We start from the raw sequence: 22,518 nt of genomic DNA, 5'->3' as shown, positions 1-22,518 counted from the left end.
AGTCTCTCTCTCTCTTTCTTAGTCTCTCTCTCTCTCTCTTTTTTAGTCTCTCTCTCTTTCTTAGTCTCTCTCTCTCTTAGTCTCTCTCTCTCTTTCTTAGTCTCTCTCTCTCTCTTAGTCTCTCTCTCTTTCTTAGTCTCTCTTTCTCTCTCTCTTTCTTAGTCTCTCTCTCTCTATTTCTTAGTCTCTCTCTCTCTTTTTTAGTCTCTCTCTCTCTCTTTCTTAGTCTCTCTTTCTTAGTCTTTCTCTCTCTTTCTTAGTCTCTCTCTCTCTCTCTAGCTCTTTCTTAGTCTCTCTCTCTCTTTCTTAGTCTCTCTCTCTTTCTTAGTCTCTCTCTCTCTCTCTTTCTTAGTCTCTCTCTCTCTCTTTCTTAGTCTCTCTCTCTTTCTTAGTCTCTCTCTCTCTCTTTCTTAGTCTCTCTCTCTCTCTCTCTCTTTCTTAGTCTCTCTCTCTCTTTCTTAGTCTCTCTCTCTCTCTCTATCTTTCTTAGTCTATCTCTCTTTCTTAGTCTCTCTTTCTCTCTCTTAGTCTCTCTCTCTCTCTTTCTTAGTCTCTCTCTCTCTTTTTTAGTCTCTCTCTCTCTCTCTTTCTTAGTCTCTCTCTCTCTCTTTCTTAGTCTCTCTGTCTTAGTCTCTCTCTCTCTTTCTTAGTCTCTCTCTCTCTCTCTCTTAGTCTCTCTCTCTTTCTTAGTCTCTCTTTCTCTCTCTTAGTCTCTCTTTCTCTCTCTCTTTCTTAGTCTCTCTCTCTCTCTTTCTTAGTCTCTCTCTCTCTTAGTCTCTCTCTTTCTTAGTCTCTCGCTCTCTCTCTTTCTTAGTCTCTCTCTCTCTTTCTTAGTCTCTCTCTCTCTCTCTTTTTTAGTCTCTCTCTCTCTTTCTTAGTCTCTCTCTCTCTCTTAGTCTCTCTCTCTCTTTCTTAGTCTCTCTCTCTCTCTTAGTCTCTCTCTCTTTCTTAGTCTCTCTTTCTCTCTCTCTTTCTTAGTCTCTCTCTCTCTCTATTTCTTAGTCTCTCTCTCTCTTTTTTAGTCTCTCTCTCTCTCTTTCTTAGTCTCTCTTTCTTAGTCTCTCTCTCTCTTTCTTAGTCTCTCTATCTCTCTCTAGCTCTTTCTTAGTCTCTCTCTCTCTCTTTCTTAGTCTCTCTCTCTCTTTCTTAGTCTCTCTCTCTCTCTCTTTCTTAGTCTCTCTCTCTTTCTTAGTCTCTCTCTCTCTTTCTTAGTCTCTCTCTCTCTTTCTTAGTCTCTCTCTCTCTTAGTCTCTCTATCTCTTTCTTAGTCTCTCTCTCTCTCTCTCTCTCTCTTAGTCTCTCTATCTCTTTCTTAGTCTCTCTCTCTATCTCTCTTTCTTAGTCTCTCTTTCTCTCTCTTAGTCTCTCTCTCTCTCTCTTTCTTAGTCTCTCTCTCTTTTTTAGTCTCTCTCTCTCTCTTTCTTAGTCTCTCTCTCTCTCTTTCTTAGTCTCTCTGTCTTAGTCTCTCTCTCTCTTTCTTAGTCTCTCTCTCTCTCTCTTAGTCTCTCTCTCTTTCTTAGTCTCTCTTTCTCTCTCTTAGTCTCTCTCTTTCTTAGTCTCTCTCTCTCTTTTTTAGTCTCTCTCTCTCTTTCTTAGTCTCTCTCTCTCTCTTTCTTAGTCTCTCTCTCTCTTTCTTAGTCTCTCTCTCTCTCTTTCTTAGTCTCTCTCTTTCTTTGTCTCTCTCTTTCTTAGTCTCTCTCTCTTTCTTAGTCTCCCTCTCTCTCTTTCTTAGTCTCTCTCTCTCTCTTTCTTTCTTAGTCTCCCTCTCTCTCTTTCTTAGTCTCTCTCTCTCTCTTTCTTAGTCTCTCACTCTCTTAGACTCTCTCTCTCTTTCTTAGTCTCTCTCTTTCTTAGTCTCTCTCTCTCTCTTAGTCTCTCTCTCTTTCTTTGTCTCTCTCTCTCTCTCTCTTAGTCTCCCTCTCTCTCTTTCTTAGTCTCTCTCTCTCTTTCTTAGTCTCTCACTCTCTTTCTTAGACTCTCTCTCTTTCTTAGTCTCTCTCTCTCTCTCTTTCTTAGTCTCTCTCTCTCTTTCTTAGTCTCTCTCTCTCTCTCTCTTAGTCTCTCTCTCTCTCTTTCTTAGTCTCTCTCTCTCTCTCTTTTTCTTAGTCTCTCAGTCTCTCTCAGTCTCTCCCTCCCCCTCTCCCTCCCCTGCAAGAGGTCGGTGAAGGGAGAAACTCGATGCAACCACTGAAGTAGCGCTGTGGGTTTCCCTGAACCCACCCCGTCGTTAGAGAAATAAACGGTAAAAACCCTCTTTCAAATGTATGGGTTCAGACAAACCCGCATCGTCGTTAGAGGAATAAACGGTAAAAACCCTCTTTCAAATGTATGGGTTCAGACAAACCCGCATCGTCGGGAGTGTGTAGTCAAAAGCGGCATCCGGCAAAGGTTAAAGAAGCGATCAGACACATGAGAATCACAGTGTGAAATGTGACAAGAGGTTGACGGAAGTCTGGCAACTAGATGTTAGAGGGAAAAAATAACTCACTGAAAAAGTGAGATCGCACGGGTCGGACAGATGAAGGTTAGAAAAAAAGGAACCTTCTTGTCATGGATAACACTGGAAATATAACGTGGAAAACATGTAATTATAGGTGCTGGACTTTTAAATTCAGCTTGATCGCACATGTCGCCCTTAATTGTCTCTCTCACTGCTTTTTTATTAGCAAGTTGAAACCACCCATCCCTCTCTTGCTTGATGGCAACTTTAAAGTTCTCCTTTTTCCCAACCGTTTTGTCCCAGCATATAACCACTTCATGTCCCTAATTGGCACTACTTTCTTTTATTCTTTTTTTCCCACCAAGTTTACATGCCTTTATTTCGAACAGTAACAGCCTAATTGCAAAGGGTTTCTATCTGCAGTATACATCACAAGCAGTTTTCAATTTTCTACACCGGTAGGTTACATAAGGCCTAAAAAAAAAATAGGTGTGGTTACGGTAACCAGACCTACCCTATTTTTAGGGGCCGATCCTATAACTTTTTATTACATTTGTCAACAAAAAAAAACACACAAAAAAAAGAACGAGTGAAAAAACGAGTGCAAAAAACGCAATGAAAGCAAAAGCGCCCGAGTCGCACACTTATTTCCCTGTCAAGTAGGTTTAATTTGTACACATTAGAAAAAAAAGTTAAAAAAAAGTGATTGCCTACCTACCTACCCTATTTTTTTGGCTATGTTACCGTAACCACACCTATTTTTTTTTTTGGCCTAAGGTTGGGTAATACATGTACTTTAGAAAACTATAATAAATGTTCACAAATACACATACAAAGATTACTTTGCCATTAATTCAAAAACAACACTGCCTGTAAACACTTATAAACTGAAATTCAAAGTAATGATGAACACTGCAAAGGTGTAAAGGCGGCAATTGTCAATTATAAAGAAAACAAGAGGCGAAGCCTTCAAGGCTCCCGTAAGAAATCAACAAACAGTAACATAACACAAACTCACTCACTCCGTAACACACACACACATACACAAACACACACACACACACACACACACACACACACACACACACACACACACACGCACACACAGTTAAAACTAACGCATCATATCATATCAACTCCATGTATAATTTTCAAAAGAAGGCAAACAGATAAAATGACTAGGGTAATAGGTTAGGTACCTGCCATGTGGGCACTTTTTCCACTGCTGTCCTCAGTCCTATACTTTTCATCAAGACTTGTCACCATGCCGAGTAGATCTAAATTCGGAAGTCTTCATGTGGCTGAGGCATATATCTGACATAGCGTCGATCTTGTTGTAGGTTAACCTCCTTTCTGAAACAAATGGCAAAATGCGATTAGTTATGATGACTACAACCTACACAAATATAAACAGTGTTTTGAAACAGAATAGTCAGGTTATACAAGCCACTTTACCTATGCAGCATGGTAACCCTACAATATGCGAAACATGTCGACTGCAGCAGCCTGGTTCTTAAAATAATTCTGACGGTCAACACAGCCAGAAATGCCAACAAAGACAAGAAAGCTGTGGCAAGGTAAGCTTACCAAACGTTACATAGCGAATCATATGATAGTGCGTAAACAGCAAACAGTAGATCTACAATCAAAGAGAGGATCGAGTCTGGAATGAAACGCGATACAGATCTAGCATTCAAAAACTGTCTTTCACGTTCAAGGAAGTTGTTGCAAAGTACTTAAGACTTACTAAATTGTACAGACAAAACCATGACAGTGCATGTTTTGAATCTGAGGAAAAAATCGTGATCATTTTGACTTTGAGAACAGATTCATTCCGTTTCCTTATATCTGCATGTTCAAGTAAATGGTGGACAGTTTTTTTCGGGCAGAGTAAACTTAACTTGAGACTCTACTGCAAGTCTTGAAATTCACATAAATCGAACCACGAGCAAAGACATCCAAACATTACAGGCACTTTAGATCAACTCATTTCACTAGAGGTGACTGCCTAGCACTGTGTTTGACATCCGTGTCTGCTGAAATAAAAAGAAATTAAAACAAAACGGATTAACAGTAGGTGACACGTTATCAGAGTGGGAGACACTAGATCTGTCTCTGAACTTACCGGGATACGGCTGCAAGATCGACACTGACTGCCGCGCTTTCGACAGCTCTTCCTCGCGTGGACATTGGAAACACGCTGTGCAGATCAAATTGTAGGAAATCTCCCTTTGGTATCTTCTTTATTTACTTTTCTGGAGCTTAGAAACCGAACAACATGAAATCGTCTTCCCCGGCGAATCGGCGAGGTGAGAACTGGACCACAATCCTTCGCGCGACCCCTGACCTGATCTTGACACCTGACCTGCCGTCTACATGCCAAACACGACACAAATCAGTCAACTGCTTGTACCCCTTCAAAACCCCCCACCACCCGTTTTCTTTGGATACACGCTTTAACTACACACATGCCGACACAATGTTGATCATTGCTTCAATAATTTGAAGATGGTGCTTGAAAATTAACCACGTGAAATGAGTATTTCGGTGTTTAGCCAAAAATGTTAAAGTTTCTACCACAGACATACACACATACATACATACGCACGCACGCACGCACAGACAGACAAAGTTTACCATCGCATAGGCTACACTTACGTGAGCCAATGATTCGCCATAAAAAGTGAATGCCATTTTATCACGGTTTTCAATTTTCATAAATATGGAATAGATAGATATTGCACATATTACTGTTGGAGTTGTTTTGCAATGAAAATCAAATAGGGTGTTCAAAATGTAGTCCTAGTCACTTCAGCCCAGTCACAAAAAAGAATCACAAGCAAATCTTAATTAGATTTAAAACACTTTTCTGTACAGTTCACCAGTTTAATAATCATTTTTTCACAGCCCTTCATTCCCAAAACTGTTAATGCACCGCAGAAACAACACTTCGTTAACAGCTGGTAGTTTTAAATGGTGGGCACCATATTATCTGAATGTCTATTCAGCATATTCGCATCTCATGTGTTTCACACATGAAAAGGTGAGAAATGTAATCAGGAAACTAATGCCACCACTTCATGGAGAAAAGAAGATGGGGGAAAAAAACATGGAAAAAACAACAATGCTAAAACAGACTGCACACATTTCCCCCTCTTCCTTTTTCACGTTTTGAATGTTGAATAAATTCAAAAATACAAAAGCTTTGTGTAGTATATTCTTCTTAAAAACAAAATTCTCACAGGGACCTCCCATTTTATCCAAACTTTCCACGAAAGACAACGTATCCCTGGTTTCCATAAATTGTTCTGGCCCCAAAACTTACAAAGGGGAAAAGTGGCTTAACAGCACAGACGATATATAATATAATGCATCAAATATAAATGTCTTTGATGACGTCATATCCGGCTTTTTGTAAAAGTTGAGGCGGCACTGTAGCACCCTCATTTTTCAATGAAATTGATTGAAATTTTGGCAAAGCTATCTTCGACAAAGGCCGGACTTCGGCATTGCATTTCAGCTTGGCGGCTTAAAAATTAATTGATAAGTTTGGTCATTAAAAATCTGAAAATTGCAGTTAAAATTTTTTTTAATAAAACAATCCAAAAACACTTTAATTTTTTTTTTCATCATTTTCTGATTCCAAAAACATATAAATATGTTATATTCGAATTAAAAACAAGCTCGGAAAATTAAAAATATCAAAATTATGAATAAAATAAATTTTTCGAAATCGGTTTAAAAAAAAAGTTTCATCTTATTCCTTGTCAGTTCCTGATTCCAAAAACATATAGATATGATATGTTTGGATTAAAAACAAGCTCAGAAAGTTAAAAAGAATAGAAAAGCGTGCTATCCTGCTCAGCGTAACCACTACTAGGCACAAGCATTCTGCACGTACGTCGGCCTGGGAGATCGGTAAAATCTCCACCCTTAACCCTATCTTAACCTCTCGATAACGACCACCTACCCATTACGACCACCCTACAGGATTCTTGATGAGTTTGATTTTTCTGTATAGTTCACATTTGTACACCTGTCTATAAAACCCAACGGTCCATTGGGTGGTCCTTTTAGACAGGTTTGATTGTGGTCGCGGCCTGACAACCAAGACTGTCATCAGTGATCGCGGGAATCCCAACAGGGATGCTGATTACTGCAACCAAAAGTAGCAGCTATACTTATCGTTATTCCGTAGCACGTCACGTTACCGAGACAGTTGAGAGGCTGAGCGTACAACGACCGAATTAGGTGATGAGTTTCACTATTTGTTCAGTTGTACCGACGAAAGTATAGTGTCTGAAAGAAGAAAATTAATTAGTCCTTATTACCGATCTCACCCAAATTGTTTAAAATATGAACAGTTAATGAATTGTAAATCTAAGATAAAACTAATGAAGCTAGCAAGATTTGTAGCCCATGTTATGATTTTAGTATGTTAGCGTTACATCTAGTTTCTTTATTGGTATCTATATATATATACGACTTGTGTCTGTGTGTCTGTGTATCTGTGTATTTGTGTATTCGCCATGCACGGCCAAAGTTCTCGATGGATCTGCTTCAAATTTGGTGGGCATATTCAGGTAGACCCGGGACACGACACAACCTGGTCGATATTTCAACACGTGCTCTCAGCGCGCAGCGCGGAACCGATTTTGGTTCCACCTCAGCTATTTTGGTTCCACCTCAGCTACCCGGGCCCCCATACCGACACACCAAAGCCAAAGTTCTCGGTGGATCTTTTTCAAATTTGAACACCGTATTCAGCTACACCCCGGACACAATATCATCGATGAGATATTTCAACACGTGCTCTCAGCGCGCAGCGCTGAATCGATTTTGGTTTTTGTGTTCATTTCACCATTATAAGTAACTCTTCCTTATCTTCTCATATTCTCCAGGTTTTCAGCGTTTACCTCCCTTCCTTCGTATGGTGCACTCATAGTGTGAGTGGAGCGTCTTCGGATATTCCCGGCGTTCTGTTACTGTTACTATTTTTAGAAGGTCAACGCAGTGTCCAGAACGTAAATTGGACCCGTAAATTATCCTCACTGTAAAAGTGCAAAGGTCGAATCAATTTATAGCCACGCGAAAAATACACTGTCATCTATCTCTCTATAGATACGGCTTCTCTGTGTTTTTGTGTGTGTGTGTGTGTGTGTGTGTCTCTATGTAAGCAACACCTGTGCATTGTTCAGTTCTGTTTGTGATGTGGTCTGGCGGCTTTTGTATAATTTTATGTACTGGCCTTCCTTTGAGAAGCCATAACTTGCTCAGTCCTGTTTGAGTGGAGTTCGCCTCCAAAGGTGATTAACACGGTTACATTCGTCGACAAGGATGGGACTCGATATGGTCAGGAATGGCAATATGGCCACTGAATCATTTTCGTGCTGTTCCCATTCCACGAATCTGGGAGGGACCTAAGCTTGGCGGGTCCATTGTTCGGACCCGGCGAAGCCGGCGTACGGCTCTAAGTACTTCTTCCCGGCGAAGCCGGCTACCCGGCGAAGCGGGTATTCATTCTAGTGTATATATATATATATGTAATACATGCTTTTGTTTTGTGTTTTTACAAAAGATGCATGGCATAATGGTATTGCCAATTTATTTCGGCTGTATATTATCGTTGTCCGCTTAATGTATACATATTATCTGCCTGATTTTGTTAAACCTATTTTTCTTTTTGTTTGCATGTATGGAAGTGTATATTGCCAATTTAATTTGGTCGTATAGCATTGTTGTATTTGTCCGCTCAATTTGTATACATATATTAACTGTCTGATTTGTTACCTTTTTTTGTTAAAGTTATATCTTTGTTTCAAAGCCCTCTGGGCCCAAAACAATAAAATACTTGACTTGACTTGACTTGACTTGAATGATCAGTACGGTCTGAACCAAACCTAAGATAGCATTAAGTGTCTCGTTTTAGACCGCCGGTGTAACACTCGTTTTGCTTCCCACACAACGAGCCCTTATATACTGAACGGCAAAAGTTAGTGACCGCCCTTGAAAAAACCAGCTGACTTCATCTGTGCCAAACTCCTTGTTCCTAAGTTTATAAAACCAAATGGCTGTCAGGCCGTACACACCAGTGGGTGAGCAATGCTGTGTTAGCAGGAAACTTGCTCGGGAACCACGGAGGCCTGGCTAGGGTACAAGACAGAAACTGCCAAACTGCAAAAAGTGGACCATTTTTACGCTGGCGCGTGGGCAAGCCTGGACGGGAAAGATGAAAAATTCGTTATGCACGTGCAGGGGGGATGTGTTGAGAGTGAACTGTTGTCACCAGTTAGGCTTTATAGCCCCGCGATTTTCCGCAAGCCACCATCTTCTCACTATGCCTCCCAGACGAAAGGTGACCACCTTCAACAAAGCCCGGGCCATCGCATGGCTGCAAGACGGCGTAAGCAAGCGATAAGTGGGCAGACGACTTGGAGTGTCCCATTCTGTCGTGGTCAGGCTGCATCAGAAGTTCCAGGCCACCAACAGCGTTCTGGAGAGGCCCAGGTCAGGACGGCCTGGTTTTGTCAAGGGCGGTCCCTAACTTTTGCCGTTCAGTATATTTCCAAACGGAATGTCACCAAAAAAATCTGAGACGAGAAAAATAACGCAGTTTTTGCCTCGTTTGAGTACTGAGCATTCGGTCGGTCTCACCGCAACCTTGATAATAAGCTATGAAACCAAAAGCGGTATTTAAAAATAATAATAATAACAGCATTTTATTGTCCATTAAAATATTACATAGAAATGGAAATTTTCCTTCGGCACACCCTGCCTGCCTGCAAACGATTATAACAACAATTGTATAGGACGACACACATAAAACATAAAACACAAAACATAGGTTCACAATCACAAGCACACATCATATTTCCAATAACACTAACCTAAAGTGCTGTCCATGTCATCTTAAAATTCAGTAATTGTACAGATAATATCTAATAAGGTAAAAAAAAAAACGTCTTTAAGACTATCACAATCAGATATGATATTGCACTATATAAATTTACCCTCTCATATCACAGGAGTTGGGTTTCACAGCAGAGTAATCACATTACAAATATTTCACACACACCTTCACGTTATCTATTCCGTCGTATATGACAGCGTGTCCCTAAGACCTTTGATTCGACTAGTATTAAAACCAGAAGACAAAGGGAACAATATGTAGAAGGGAACAGAAGTAGTGACAGCCGAGAGATCACGCAGTGTACACGTTGAACAGCAGATCGAAACAAAGAAAGCCAGGCAGAGAAGATAGAAGAAGGGAGGGAAGACAGTCACTGCGCAGCATGGGCGACTGGAGATTGTTCGTCCTGGTACTTCTTGTTGCTCTCAACAAACGTGAGTTTCGTTTGTTTTGTACAGTCAATCAAGTAGTTACAGAATATTTTACCAAGGTCAGAGGGAATATTTGTCTTCCTATGTATGTGTATGTGTGTGTCTGTCTGTAATATGCATTTGTCACAAACTACCTAACGGATTGTTATGAGTGAATTTGCTAGAAATCCGTTTCTTCGTTTTTTGATAACGTAATTTGATAACGTCATTTATGAGTTTCACTGAAAGTTGAGGCGGCACTGTGGCGGTTGCATGTTTGAAGTTGTTTCTTTTAACAAATAGTCCCTAGCACAGTCCGGACTATGGGATTGCGTTTTAGCTTGGTAGCTCAAACGATTTAGAAAATTTCAAGTCACATTTTGCAGATATTTTGATGTTTTTAATTTGAAATTGCAATTCTTATTACCCCCTGAATAAAAAAAATTATACAGTTTTGTTGTATTTGATCGAAAATGTGCCCAAAATAAAGAAAACCGATAACATTTTCGATTTTTGACATACAAACATACATGTAACATACATGTTCATTTTTGGGGCATTCACTTGTATCCCCTTGCTCATATTTGCTTTCTACTAAAAGACTCTTTCTCACTCTCTCTGCGGAGCTCCCACGACTTTAATTTTGAAGGTATTTCTTCTACATTTTCACCAAGTAATCTTTGACCCGGTAAAAACTATGGGCTTGCATTTTAACTTGGTGCGGTAAAAACTATTAAAAAACCCAATCACTTCTTTTCAGATTCGTACTGCTTGGACTGGAGTGGCTCGCCAAAGGACAATGACGTCCTTTCAGTATGTGTCGGAGATGACGTCACTTTCCCGTGGGATTTTCTTACCGCACCAAACGAAGGCGTCAAGGACATTAAATGGCAATATGAAACAAATTCCACCTCGAAACTGATCGCCTTTTACAGCTCTGGGGTGTTTGAAACCAGTGCAAATTATTCAAAGCGTGTGAGCTACGAGTCAAATGGAAGTGTGACGATGACTGACGTCACGATGAAGGATTCTGGGATGTACAGCATCAGCTTTGAAACACAAGACCAAAATGGCGTCGGTCGCTATCAAACATATGTTGCTCTGCAAGTTAAAGGTACTGTTTCACCTTGTTCGGTTCTGGGTCAGTTTTCTGGTTAGTTTTGGGATTTTTTAGTTTGATTTTGTTTTTTGATTTTTTTTGCGTGTATTTTTGTTTTTATAAAATATTTCTAGATTGCTTCTATATAATAGTCCTGATTTTGTGATGGTACAAAATAAATAGCTTTATGTCCGTTTGCAAAAATCGAACCGCACATAAGACACACCGAGGGCATTTTTCTCGGATACGGTGTAAAATCTAGTTTCCCTGTTACCGGGTGTTTCGCCGTGAAAAATCGCATGTGCTATAGAAGGACTATGATTTTGCTATGTCAAGACCCTATTTTCTTCTTAATTTAAGTAAACCATCTTTGTGCGATTCCTTCTTTGTTGATAAGGAAGCAATTCCCTGTGTGTGTGTGTGTGTGTGTGTGTGTGTGTGTGTGTGTGTGTGTGTGTGTGTGTGTGTGTGTGTGTGTGTGTGTGTGTGTGCAGACATCAAGCTGACAGAGGACAGAAAGGTGCACGTGCGGCAGGAGGGGGGTGCAAAGTGGGACAACACCACCAGCACCTTCACCCTCACGCTCTCATGCGGAAAGTTCCAATTCACTGACCAACAACCCTCGCTCCAAGTCGAATGGACTGTAAGTAATTTATGTAGTGACATGCACTGTGTGCGTGCGTGCGTGCGAGTGTGTGTGTGTGTGTGTGTGCGTGTGCGTGCGTGATTGTGTGTGTGTGTCACAGTGTGTGTGTGTGTATGTGTGTGTGTATGCATGCCTACGTGCGTACATGTGCGTGCGTGCGTAAGTGTGTATTCGTGTGTATGTATGTCCATGCTTATGTGCGTGCTTTCATGTGCATATTACATGTGTGTGTCACAACAGACCCCTACAGGAGACAAACTAAACAGCACAGACTACAGCGACGGTCGTTTTTACCTGAGCCTGCTCGCACCTGTGGTGGAAGGTACCTACACCTGTCGCATCCCCCCGCAACACCTGTCTCATACCTGTCTCGCCGACAGTCGTCATGGCAACGATTTCGTGCGCGTGGACAGTAACCAGATCAATGTGCTGCAGACAGTATTTGAGCAGAAAACTTTCACGGAAGAGAACGAAAAACAGAAGGACCGAATCGCAAATCTAGATGCTGAGGACGAGAATCTGAAAGCGGAAAACGAGAAACTGAAAGCGAAAAACGAGAAACTGAAAGCAGAACAAGAACAGTTGGAAGCTGACGTCAACAAAATCAAGCACCAGAACAGGGAACTCCAGTCTGCGGTGGACAAACTGAAAGAAGAGGACGGAAAACTGAATGTCTTGCTCTCTCGGATGACGGAAGTCATAGCCGACATAGGTAAGATTACAAGCGGAGAGAGAGAGAGAGAGAGAGAGAGAGAGAGAGAGAGAGAGAGAGAGAGAGAGAGAGAGAGAGAAATAGACAGACAGACAGACAGACAGACAGAGATAGAGAGACAGACAGAAAGAATGAGAGACAGAGAATGAGAGAAATAGACAGACGGACAGACACATAGACAGACAGACAGACAGACAGACAGACAGACAGACAGACAGACAGACAGACAGACAGACAGACAGAGAGAGAGAGGGGAAGAGAGAGAGAGGGGGAGAGAGACAGAGAGAAAGTTGAACTTTTTTCACAAGGATTAAGATTTAAGGCTGGGCCTTTTTCTATCAATCTGAGAGACAGAGAGAGAGACAGACAGACAGACAGACAGACAGACAGACAGACAGACAGACAGACAGACAGAGATAGAGGGGGGAAGATAGAGAGAGAGGGGAGAGAGAGAGACAGAGAGAGAGAGAGAGAGAGAGACAGGGAGAGAGTGAGACAGAGAGAGAGACACATAGAGAGAGACACGCAGAGAGAGACAGAGAGAGAGAGACACACAGAGAGACAGAGAGAGAGACAGGGACAGAGAGAGAGAGAGAGAGAGAGAGAGAGAGAGAGAGAGAGAGAGAGGAACTCCATCATGCATATTTGTTGGGCAATTGTGTGGTCTTGCATGGTTACAACCATACCTTGCTCAATCTGCAATTTGAAAGAGCATAATGACATATTACACAGCACAAATGACTAAATCATGTGGCAGACCACCAATCGAACAAGCAAGCAAACGGAAACGGAGACGAATATTCAAATATCAATTTGAAAGACCGGTATGGGTATGTGTTCTTCCATGTGTTCCTCATAGTGGAAAACTACCATGTTTCCATGACTACAGGTAACTGTGGGTGTGGATTTAAAAAAAATAGTTTTTGTGTGAGTGTGTGTGTTTTACTATTCACAATCAATTAATTCATATCTGACACCCTCACATTACGTTTACACAAGTAACATATACATAATACTGAATACACATTACACATTGTTCATAATCGGGCGTTGATGATTTCAGATAAGTGCCCACGATCATGGAAGTTACTCGGAGAGTCGTGTTACAAGTACATCAGCATTGCCGCCACCTGGCAAAATGCACAGGTAAGATCTGCCCCTCCCCCCCCCTCCGCCCCGAAGTCACCAAAACACTACACCCTTCACCCCAATCTATCCCTGTTCTATTCATTGCCACTCCGAGTCGGTCTTTCGATCAATCATTACACCGACAGCATCTTGCATGCGAAATTCATCGACAATTTTGACTGAGATAAGTTCATTATGTGTACCAGAAGTGTTTGTCTGGCTGTCTACTTACAAGATCTCTGTGTCGACGTACTGTAAATGTAACGTTTTGCTTTGTCAATAATCAAACGTTCCAATAACCTACAACTCTTGTGTTTTGAAAACTCTGAATGTTGGAACGTTAGCACTGTACCTGTTTTGGGATTTCTGACTCTGCAGGTACAGTGCAAAACCGAGGGGGCTATGCTGGTGGAGATCGACTCCGAGGAAGAGAACTCCTTTGTCTTCACCATGGTGGCTGCTGCACCAGGTCAGGTTGATAATACACTCTTTGCATTACACACGTACACATAGACAAAGAAACAGGACAGGCAGAAAGAGAGAGACACACACACACATGCACATTAGAACACACACACTGGCGCGCACGCACACACATAAACATGCATGCATGCATGCGTGTACAAACACACACACACACACACACACACACACACACACACACACACACACACTCCACAAGAACTTTTAAATGTTGTTTATAGGTTTAAATTCAAGAACATTTCATTCAACTTGTAATACATGTTTGTTGTTGGCCAATTGATCATTTCTTAGCGGTATGTCTTTTTTTTTTTTTTTTTTTTAACCGGCACGGTTGGCCTAGTGGTAAGGCGTCCGCCCCGTGATCGGGAGGTCGTGGGTTCGAACCCCGGCCGGGTCATACCCAAGACTTTAAAATTGGCAATCTAGTGGCTGCTCCGCCTGGCGTCTGGCATTATGGGGTTAGTGCTAGGACTGGTTGGTCCGGTGTCAGAATAATGTGACTGGGTGAGACATGAAGCCTGTGCTGCGACTTCTGTTTTGTGTGTGGCGCACGTTAAATGTCAAAGCAGCACCGCCCTGATATGGCCCTTTGTGGTCGGCTGGGCGTTAAGCAAACAACCACAAGGCCAACCGTGCCGGGGGGGGGGGGGGGTCTTAAAAGGGGGGCTCCATTGTATTAACATTAAAATACATGTACTAACCACAGGAGCTTGTATCAAAGCGCCGATCGATTATGTTTTACTCCTTCATCCTTACTTAGTAGTAGTAAGGATACAGTAAGGATGAAGGAGTAAGTAATAATCGACCGGCGCTTTGATACAAGCTCCTGTGGTGCTAACTAATACCTTTTATAAATATGTGACGTCAGCCGAGTACGCGTGGCTGGGACTCAGTGACGTAGGAACGGAGGGACTCTTCCTACTCCCCTCCGGCCAGCCTCCTACCTTCACCAAGTGGAAGCCAGGAGAACCCAACGACTTCAGGGGAAAGGAGGACTGCGCAATGTTCTGGCCGGGCAATCCAAAGTCTGCTGACCGCTGGAACGACGCTCCATGCGACAAACAGTTTCCCTTTGTTTGTGAACAACACGTTTTGTTCTGAGAGGTTTCGAACGACGCTCCGTGCGACAGTGGTAAACCCTTTGTTTGTGAACACGGTCTGTTCTGTTTATATAAACAAATGAAAATAAACCAGTGAATCATATAAACAAATGAAAATAAACCAGTGAATCATATAAACAAATGAAAATAAACCAGTTTGTTTGTTTGTTCGTTCATGGGCTGTGTAACTGCTTCTGATCCGCTGGTGTTGTTGTATGGAAGCCTCATTGTTTGGTGTATGCTGGTAACGTTCACACTCTCACCGACTCATTGTTTGGTGTATGCTGGTAACGTTCACACTCTCATCGACACACAGACTCATTGTTTGGTGTATGCTGGTAACGTTCACACTCTCACCGACTCATTGTTTGGTGTATGCTGGTAACGTTCACACTCTCACCGACACACAGACTCATTGTTTGGTGTATGCTGGTAACGTTCACACTCTCATCGACACACAGACTCATTGTTTGGTATATGCTGGTAAACGTTCACACTCTCACCTACACACAGACTCATTGTTTGGTGTATGCTGGTAACGTTCACACTCTCACCGACACACAGACTCATTGTTGGTCTAGTTCCTTTTAATTTGGTGACGGTAGAGAGAGAGTGAAAACTGGGCAAAACAAAAAACCACATAAGCCCTACAGAATTTCAACTATTAACTTCAACACATATTTAACACACATATTTCTTGCTTATAAACTGAAGAGAAAAAAGGGTAGAGCGAATGAAAAGGGAAAAGAAGAGAGAGAAACATAAAAGAGACACAGAGAATGAGAAAGAAGGCGAGAAAGAGCGGAGACGGAGAGAAGTAGAAGTAAACAAGGAAACAAAGGAAGGAAGAGAGAGAGAGAGAGAGAGAGAGAGAGAGAGAGAGAGAGAGAGAGAGAGAGAGAGAGGGAGAGAGAGAAAGAGAGAGGGAAAGAGAGGGAGAGAGGAAGAGAGAGAGAGAGAGAGAGAGGAGAGAGAGAGAGAGAGAGAGAGAAAGAGAGAGAGAGAGAGAGAGAGAGAGAGAGAGAGAGAGAGAGATTGGATTGGATTGGATTGTTTAATTGTGTAACCAGTGATTTGGTTTTTACAATGGTAAAAAAAAGAGAAAATGTACAAAATCAGCATTTCACGTAATCGAATCAAATGTATATACATGGTGTTAAATATTTTTGGCAGTTGCTTGCTAATATAGTCACCTCACAATATAGATATATACATCGTAGCAAACAGTGTATCAACCATGAAAACTTTCTGGTAACGGTAATACCGAGGGGTACATTTTCCATGTCACGAATCAAACATCAAGTCTCTTCTGCCTCGCTTTCCAAGCCAGGAATAGATATTTAGCAAAACTTACGGCTTTTGTTTCGTCGCTACCTTTCAACAGTTCACACAGTTGGAGTTCGCATGGAGAGTCAACCGGTATGCCAATATACCGGTTCTAATAGCCTGATACACTGGGCACACAAAGACAACATGCATTTCATCCTCAGTTTTATTTGTACAAAAAGGGCATGGCCGGCTTGCTTCCGAATGCGAAAAACGTTGCCTGTGTGCACTGAATGGAGAGACGCCAAGTCTGAACCTGCTGAGAGCTGTCCTGTAGATATTCACTTTTATAAAGTCTAAATAATGTTCTCGTCCGATCAGACTTTTGTGACTGTGGTAAAGTTCAAAGCGAGGACTTTGTGACGTATGATTGAGCCATTTCAGACAAAAGTTTTCACTTAATCGTTCTTTGAAGGTGCGCAGGAATAGTCTCTCATCTGCCACGCTTCCAAATTGCCACACAAGGCCAAAACCAAGCTCACACAACAAAGACTTAACACGTGTGACCCAGTTGTCATGGCCCCTTTCATGCATATTCAATAGGGACAAGTATGCCATCTTAGAAAATCTAACGTCCGGCTGCTTAAGTAAGCGGAACCAATATTGAATGCACTTTGCAGCGGACTCAATGTGAAGTGGATAACGGCCAAGTTCACTGTAAATCATGTCGTTAGGTGTCATGTTTGGTACATTCATAAAAAGCTTGCACGCGTAAAGGTGCACCCTTTCGATCTGTTTATTTTCGCTGTGACCCCAAAGTTCAGAAGCATAGAGCAGTGAAGGAACAATTTGAGCATCAAACAGTTTGAAAAACACTTCGCATGAGGAAATACCACACTTTTTCAGCGTTCTAAGGATTTCCATTGTTCCCTTTTTGCCTCTCGACACAAATTCCTGAGAGAGAGAGAGAGAGAGAGAGAGAGAGAGAGAGAGAGAGAGAGAGAGAGAGAGAGAGAGAGAGAGAGAGAGAGAGAGAGAGAGAGAGAGAGAGAGAGAGAGAGAGAGAGAGAAACGAACAGACCGACAGACGCAGAGAGAGACAGACAAACCAATAAAAGAAGACAAAGTCAGACAGACAAACAGAATGGAGAGAAAGAACGACAAATGGAAGAAACCGTGAGCATACACATCAATTTTAATACGATATTTCTCATACACAAAGAGAAGGAAAAGTCAGCATACACAACATCAATTAATACGATATTTCTCATACACAAAGAGAAAAAGAGAAGGAAAAGTAAGCCAACACAACATCATCAGTTAATACAAGATTTCTTATACACACAAAAATAACTTTCACCTACAGGGGCGGATCAGTTGCTTTGTAAGGGGGGTGCACTTTGAATCGAAAGTGAATGTGATGGGCGCGAAGCGCCCGAATTTGCTAGGGGGGTCCGGGGGCATGCCCCCCCGGAAAAAATTTTGGCTCAAAGAAGCAAAATGGTGCCATCTGGTGCCATTTGAACTTATAAATGGTCATAGAATCAGCTTTCCAAATTTTTATTTTTTTTTGCTGGAGGGGGGGGTGCACGTGCACCCTGTGCACCCCCCCCCCTCGTCCGCCCCTGCCCTACCGTATTCCAGGTTCACACAACACCATCACAACACAACCCTCTCAGTGAAAGGACATACCCGGACGACAAATCTCAACACCCAAAACTGACTAACATCAACACCTCCGAACTCACAAACTATTCACTGCTTACTGTTGTTGTTGTTTAGAAATCAGTGCGCGCGCGCGCAAGTTTGTATGAATGTGTTCGTGCGTGAGTGTGTGTGTGTGTGTGTGTGTGTGTGTGTGTGTGTGTGTATGTGGGTGTATATATGTATGTTTTCACAATTTCTGATGTTTTGTATATATATATATATATATGTGTGTGTGTGTGTGTGTATGTGTGTGTGGTGTCGGTGTGTGTGTGTGTGGTGTCAGTGTGTGTGTGGTGTGCCAGTGTGTTTGTTTGAGTTCGTGCCTGTGTGTGTGTGTTTGTGTGTGTGTGTGTGTGTGTGTGTGTGTGTGTGTGTGTGTGTGTTATAGTGTCAGTTATTCTTTCTTTTGTCCCGAATCCTTGCTTTCCAGAAACCTGTGATGTCATTCTTCCTTGAACATTTCTTTCAAAACTTGGTTGTCCAACTTTTGTCCGAGAGATGAGGTCGGAACGGTGGTATGAGAAGAATTCAGAACTTGACACCTTGATGTCATCTGACTGATTCGCCAATTACACACTTGAATGTCTTTTGTCGACCTGGATCATAAAATTGCCGACCACGTTGATTTACCCACCCCCTTATGAACGTGGGCCCACTTGAGACATCAGAGTAGTCAACCAAAGTCGGACCGTAACAAGTTTTCATTATTTTACGCCTGCCACCCCACTCCCTCCCCCTTTCACCCCCCCCCCCTCCCGGCTCCGCCCCCACCGCTTAATCCTTCTCAGTTCACAGCTAATTGTCTGCAGCCTCAACCCCCCGTGGGTAATTTGTTTGTTTGTTTATTTGTTGCTTAACGTCCAGCCGACTACGCAGAGCCATATCAGGACGAGGAAGGGGGGGATGAAGGGGGCCACTTGTCAAGCGATTCCTGTTTACAAATGCACTAACCCATTACTTGTGTCCCAGCAGGCTTTAGTAAAACTAAATTAATACCTACTGGAAGATTACCAGTTTCCAGTATGTTAAAATAGGCTTAACCTATCTACTGCTGGACTTACATCAGAACACTAACAGATTAAACTATACATGAATCGCGAGACAAGCGGCAAGAGAAGAGATTTTTGGAAAAAATACAGGTGAATGAGCAAGAAGGCAGAAAAAAGAAAAAGAATTCATGAAAAAAAAGAGAGCATGACAGGAAAGAGGAACCAAATATCTACCTAACAGCACACTAGAAAGCTCCTGCGGTTCCAAAAACAGGAGGGGCCTTTAATTTCATAACCGCAGTGCCCCACTGCGGGACCCGTGGGTAATAAATCACTCGACTATCGTCGCCTGCTTTTGATGATACAGATAGCAGTGTGCAAAAGACATCGTTGAGTGTATTCCATTTCCAATATGCTTAGGACACGTGTCTTTTCAAGTCATTGAATGTAGGTCTTACAACACAGCCACTGATTTTCAGGTGACGGTATCAATGCCGGGTCCCTGCTCTGCGAAAAAAAAAATGCTTTTGCATTAATCGGCAGAAACATACTGCATAAGCGTAATTTATGCAGAGGAATGATGTTCCGATCTTAAGTTGTGAGATTTTTGTTTAATGATCACGATGCCTTCAGTGCTTACTAAATTCAGTGATTAGATTAATTTTATATAATTAAGTTAGAATTCTGCTGCTCTGATTGGTGAAATATTCAAACATGCTATCAAGTTATTTTGGCACCGTCATGGCTTTGTAGACTTATAATATATCTGCGTAATTGATTTCAACTCTTAGAAATCAAAAGTATAACAGATTGTATTGTGTCTCTTCTTGTCGTTGAATAATCACAACTGTAAAACAAATTTGCTTTGATAAAGCTCCCGTTTTTCTCTCAGAATTTTGCTCATTTTTGTTTTGTTTACATGCTCCAGAAAAAAACCCTACAAAACGATTCATAAAAGTTGCGTTCCATGCATTCCGTCTCCTCTCAATCTTCCGTCTCCCCCCCCCCCCCCCCCCCATCCCCGTAGACCCTCCCCCCAAAGTTTTCCGCTTGCCTCTTCGACTTTTCGGCCGGCCACAAGCGTACGAAGCGTACAGGAGCGGGGCAATTAAGAGCCTTTGCAATTTTATGACCCGTCTGAAAGAAGTCACCAAAAACACTACACCCTTGGTTTAAACAAAACTTTATTCAATTTTAATCATGACAAGAACAATGCATGGATGATTACATACTCAAGCATATAATGCTTATTTTAAGCAATCATAGTAATTACAAAACAAAGGTTAGCATGATGGCGGAATAAGTACATTAGAGAAAGGGAGAATGTACGTTCTGGCTCACCGATTCCGACAGACCCTAAATATTAACGCAAAATAGGCTTCTGGACTAAACTTTTACTAAAATGAAACATGCGACAAAATCAGAAAAATACTGCATAAATCCATACAAAAAAAAAATACAGTAAAGTAAGGTTGTTTTGAACCAATGCCGGGTCTGTCGGAATCAGTAACCCAGAACGTACATTCCCCCTTTCTCTTATACAACATTCTTAAGCTCAATACGCTCTCTCATTTACAAACTTTACTTCATATGTTCTTTCACTGTTAGAATTATATCTGATACATGCAATGTGACTGTCTAAACGAATAGTTAACTCTTTACAAGTGATTCTATTTTTACTTTTTCTTCCCGTCCTATTTGAATCCCCTTTTTTAAAAACTGCTTTTTCAGATCTTCTATATCGAGTGGCTTGTTATATTCAGCTCGTGTTTTTGTTTGAATACTTGCTTTCTTACTTTTGTAGTCATCAAAGTCTGTTTGTATCTGTTTGAATTCTTCGTCAGAAACTTTTGAATCTTCAAGTGCTTTACTGATAGACAGTTTTAGGCTAGACAATTTTGATGATGCAAGAGTGGAAATGGATTCGTGTTTTTCAAGCTTTTTCACAATTTTTTTCATTATAGCTGATGCTATAAATGATAAACCACCAACTGCTGCTGCGACACCACCTAGGATTAGAGAAACTGGAGTCCCTACTCCGGTAGCTAACAGAATTGTTCCCGTTACACCTGCAGCTGATGCAAGGATAGTAGAACCAGTGCTGGCATTAGAAAGGCTGTTGTAAGTTGTTGAGTACTTACGTCTAGCGCGAGAATATTTTTCTAATTCATCTTCTAGTTGTTTTTGTATATTACTAATGTGTGCCAGTCTGAATTGTTGACTTTCTGCTGCACTTTCATCAATATTAGGATAAAGCTTCACACTGCTAGTCATCTTTTAATGCAAAATATAAAATATTTATCTTAATTCTCACTGGCCAGTGTTTCTGCTAAGCTTTGAAGCTGTTCATTGCTTAACACCTTATCTGTATAGTAGAAAGCAATCAAATCAAGATAAGTAAGATTAATACTTCTTATTTCTGTTAAATTATTTATATCTGCGTTAACAACAACATTTTGGTTTGACGTCTGTTTTTTTATTGTGTTAGAATCCTTTTGAACAGCAATAAATACTCTGACTTCTTCAACATTTAATGGTCTCCAGTTGAGATTTATTCCTCTCATTAGAACAGTGTTTGTGGTTTCTTCCCTTTTCCTGACAACTATATCAAATATCATAGTTGCATTCTGCCCTATTGGAAGCTTGGGTATAAAATCGACAATGGTGTCAGCGTCCTTTTCAACACTTTGTTTTCTGTGAATGAGATAGTTGTTCTTATGGAAAGGTTTAACTGCAACTTCTCCCCTGCTGTTAATCGCAGGAACAAGGCTAACAATTAGTGGTCCAGCATTGATTGACTTACGGAATGTGTCGTCTTTTCCAACAAGAGTGTATGGACTCACAAGTTCAAACTTCATTTCCCAGTCAATCTTTTTCATAACAGGACTAAGTACCCATTTTTTATTCTGATGTTTCCACATGTAGAATGTGTCATCGACAATTGGATCAGGTACATTAACATCACGGATTTGACCTAGTTTGAGGAATCTTGGTTTCTTTTCATCGTCGATTTCCTTTCTCTTGTAATGACCAGTGTCTGTAAACTCGAATGCATACACTGCACCAACTTCAGCATTGCTCTCAAAGTCGATAGCGTCTGCTAAATCTTTCAACTCTATAGTTGAACATGCAACAGGATAAGCTATTGTAGGTCCACTCGACATTTTAATACTCAATATTTTATAGAACTATTTCCAATGTAATGTTAAACAAACAATCAACTGGTTGTCCACTTTGATTTTTCAGATCAATGTGTAGGAATTCATGACACCCTTCCTCCAGGTCCTTGAACTGAAGTGTCTTAAATGTTGGCACGTGCATTTTACAAAAAGAGGCATCACTCGGTGGAAGAATCCTAAGCAGATCAGAACGCTGATCATTAAACAGATTATAGGATGTGTTAAGCTCTCTCATGTGAACAAACAGTACACTGTTAACATCCATGTCAATGGGACGTGTTCCCTTGTATATTTTTGTAATTCCAAGCATATCAAGGAGTTTGGTTGGAAACTCAATGTTTACTTCTCTAGTTTTGGGCATAGTAAGAGTAGCAATGAGACTTGCATGATTTAAACTCGCTGTAATACCTACTGGAGCAAACAATTCTTTCTCTAAAGTGCAGAAGTCA

General features: G+C 41.3%; 1 protein-coding gene across 2 annotated transcripts in view; it reads left to right on the top strand.

Annotated features, from left to right (window-relative positions):
• The window catches only part of LOC138978729 (low affinity immunoglobulin epsilon Fc receptor-like), a 43,636-nt gene extending 28,556 nt beyond the window's left edge, over positions 1-15,080 (top strand). The window contains exons 1-7 of one of the 2 annotated variants that reach the window (XM_070351523.1): positions 9,553-9,784; positions 10,521-10,874; positions 11,354-11,502; positions 11,746-12,217; positions 13,281-13,363; positions 13,724-13,814; positions 14,697-15,080. In XM_070351523.1, coding sequence (XP_070207624.1) covers positions 9,733-9,784; positions 10,521-10,874; positions 11,354-11,502; positions 11,746-12,217; positions 13,281-13,363; positions 13,724-13,814; positions 14,697-14,929 — 1,434 coding nt within the window. In that variant the 5' untranslated portion in view covers positions 9,553-9,732 and the 3' untranslated portion in view covers positions 14,930-15,080. Of the gene's footprint in view, positions 1-9,552; positions 9,785-10,520; positions 10,875-11,353; positions 11,503-11,745; positions 12,218-13,280; positions 13,364-13,723; positions 13,815-14,696 lie in introns of those variants that run through there. The other variant, XM_070351522.1, reaches the window with a different exon arrangement.
• Positions 15,081-22,518: the final 7,438 nt, after the last annotated feature.

Source organism: Littorina saxatilis, linkage group LG10 (genome assembly GCF_037325665.1).
Source record: "Littorina saxatilis isolate snail1 linkage group LG10, US_GU_Lsax_2.0, whole genome shotgun sequence".
NCBI classification, from domain to species: domain Eukaryota; kingdom Metazoa; phylum Mollusca; class Gastropoda; order Littorinimorpha; family Littorinidae; genus Littorina; species Littorina saxatilis.
The sequence above is the reverse complement of the archived record's forward strand: the minus strand, read 5'-3'. Positions and strand labels throughout refer to the sequence as shown.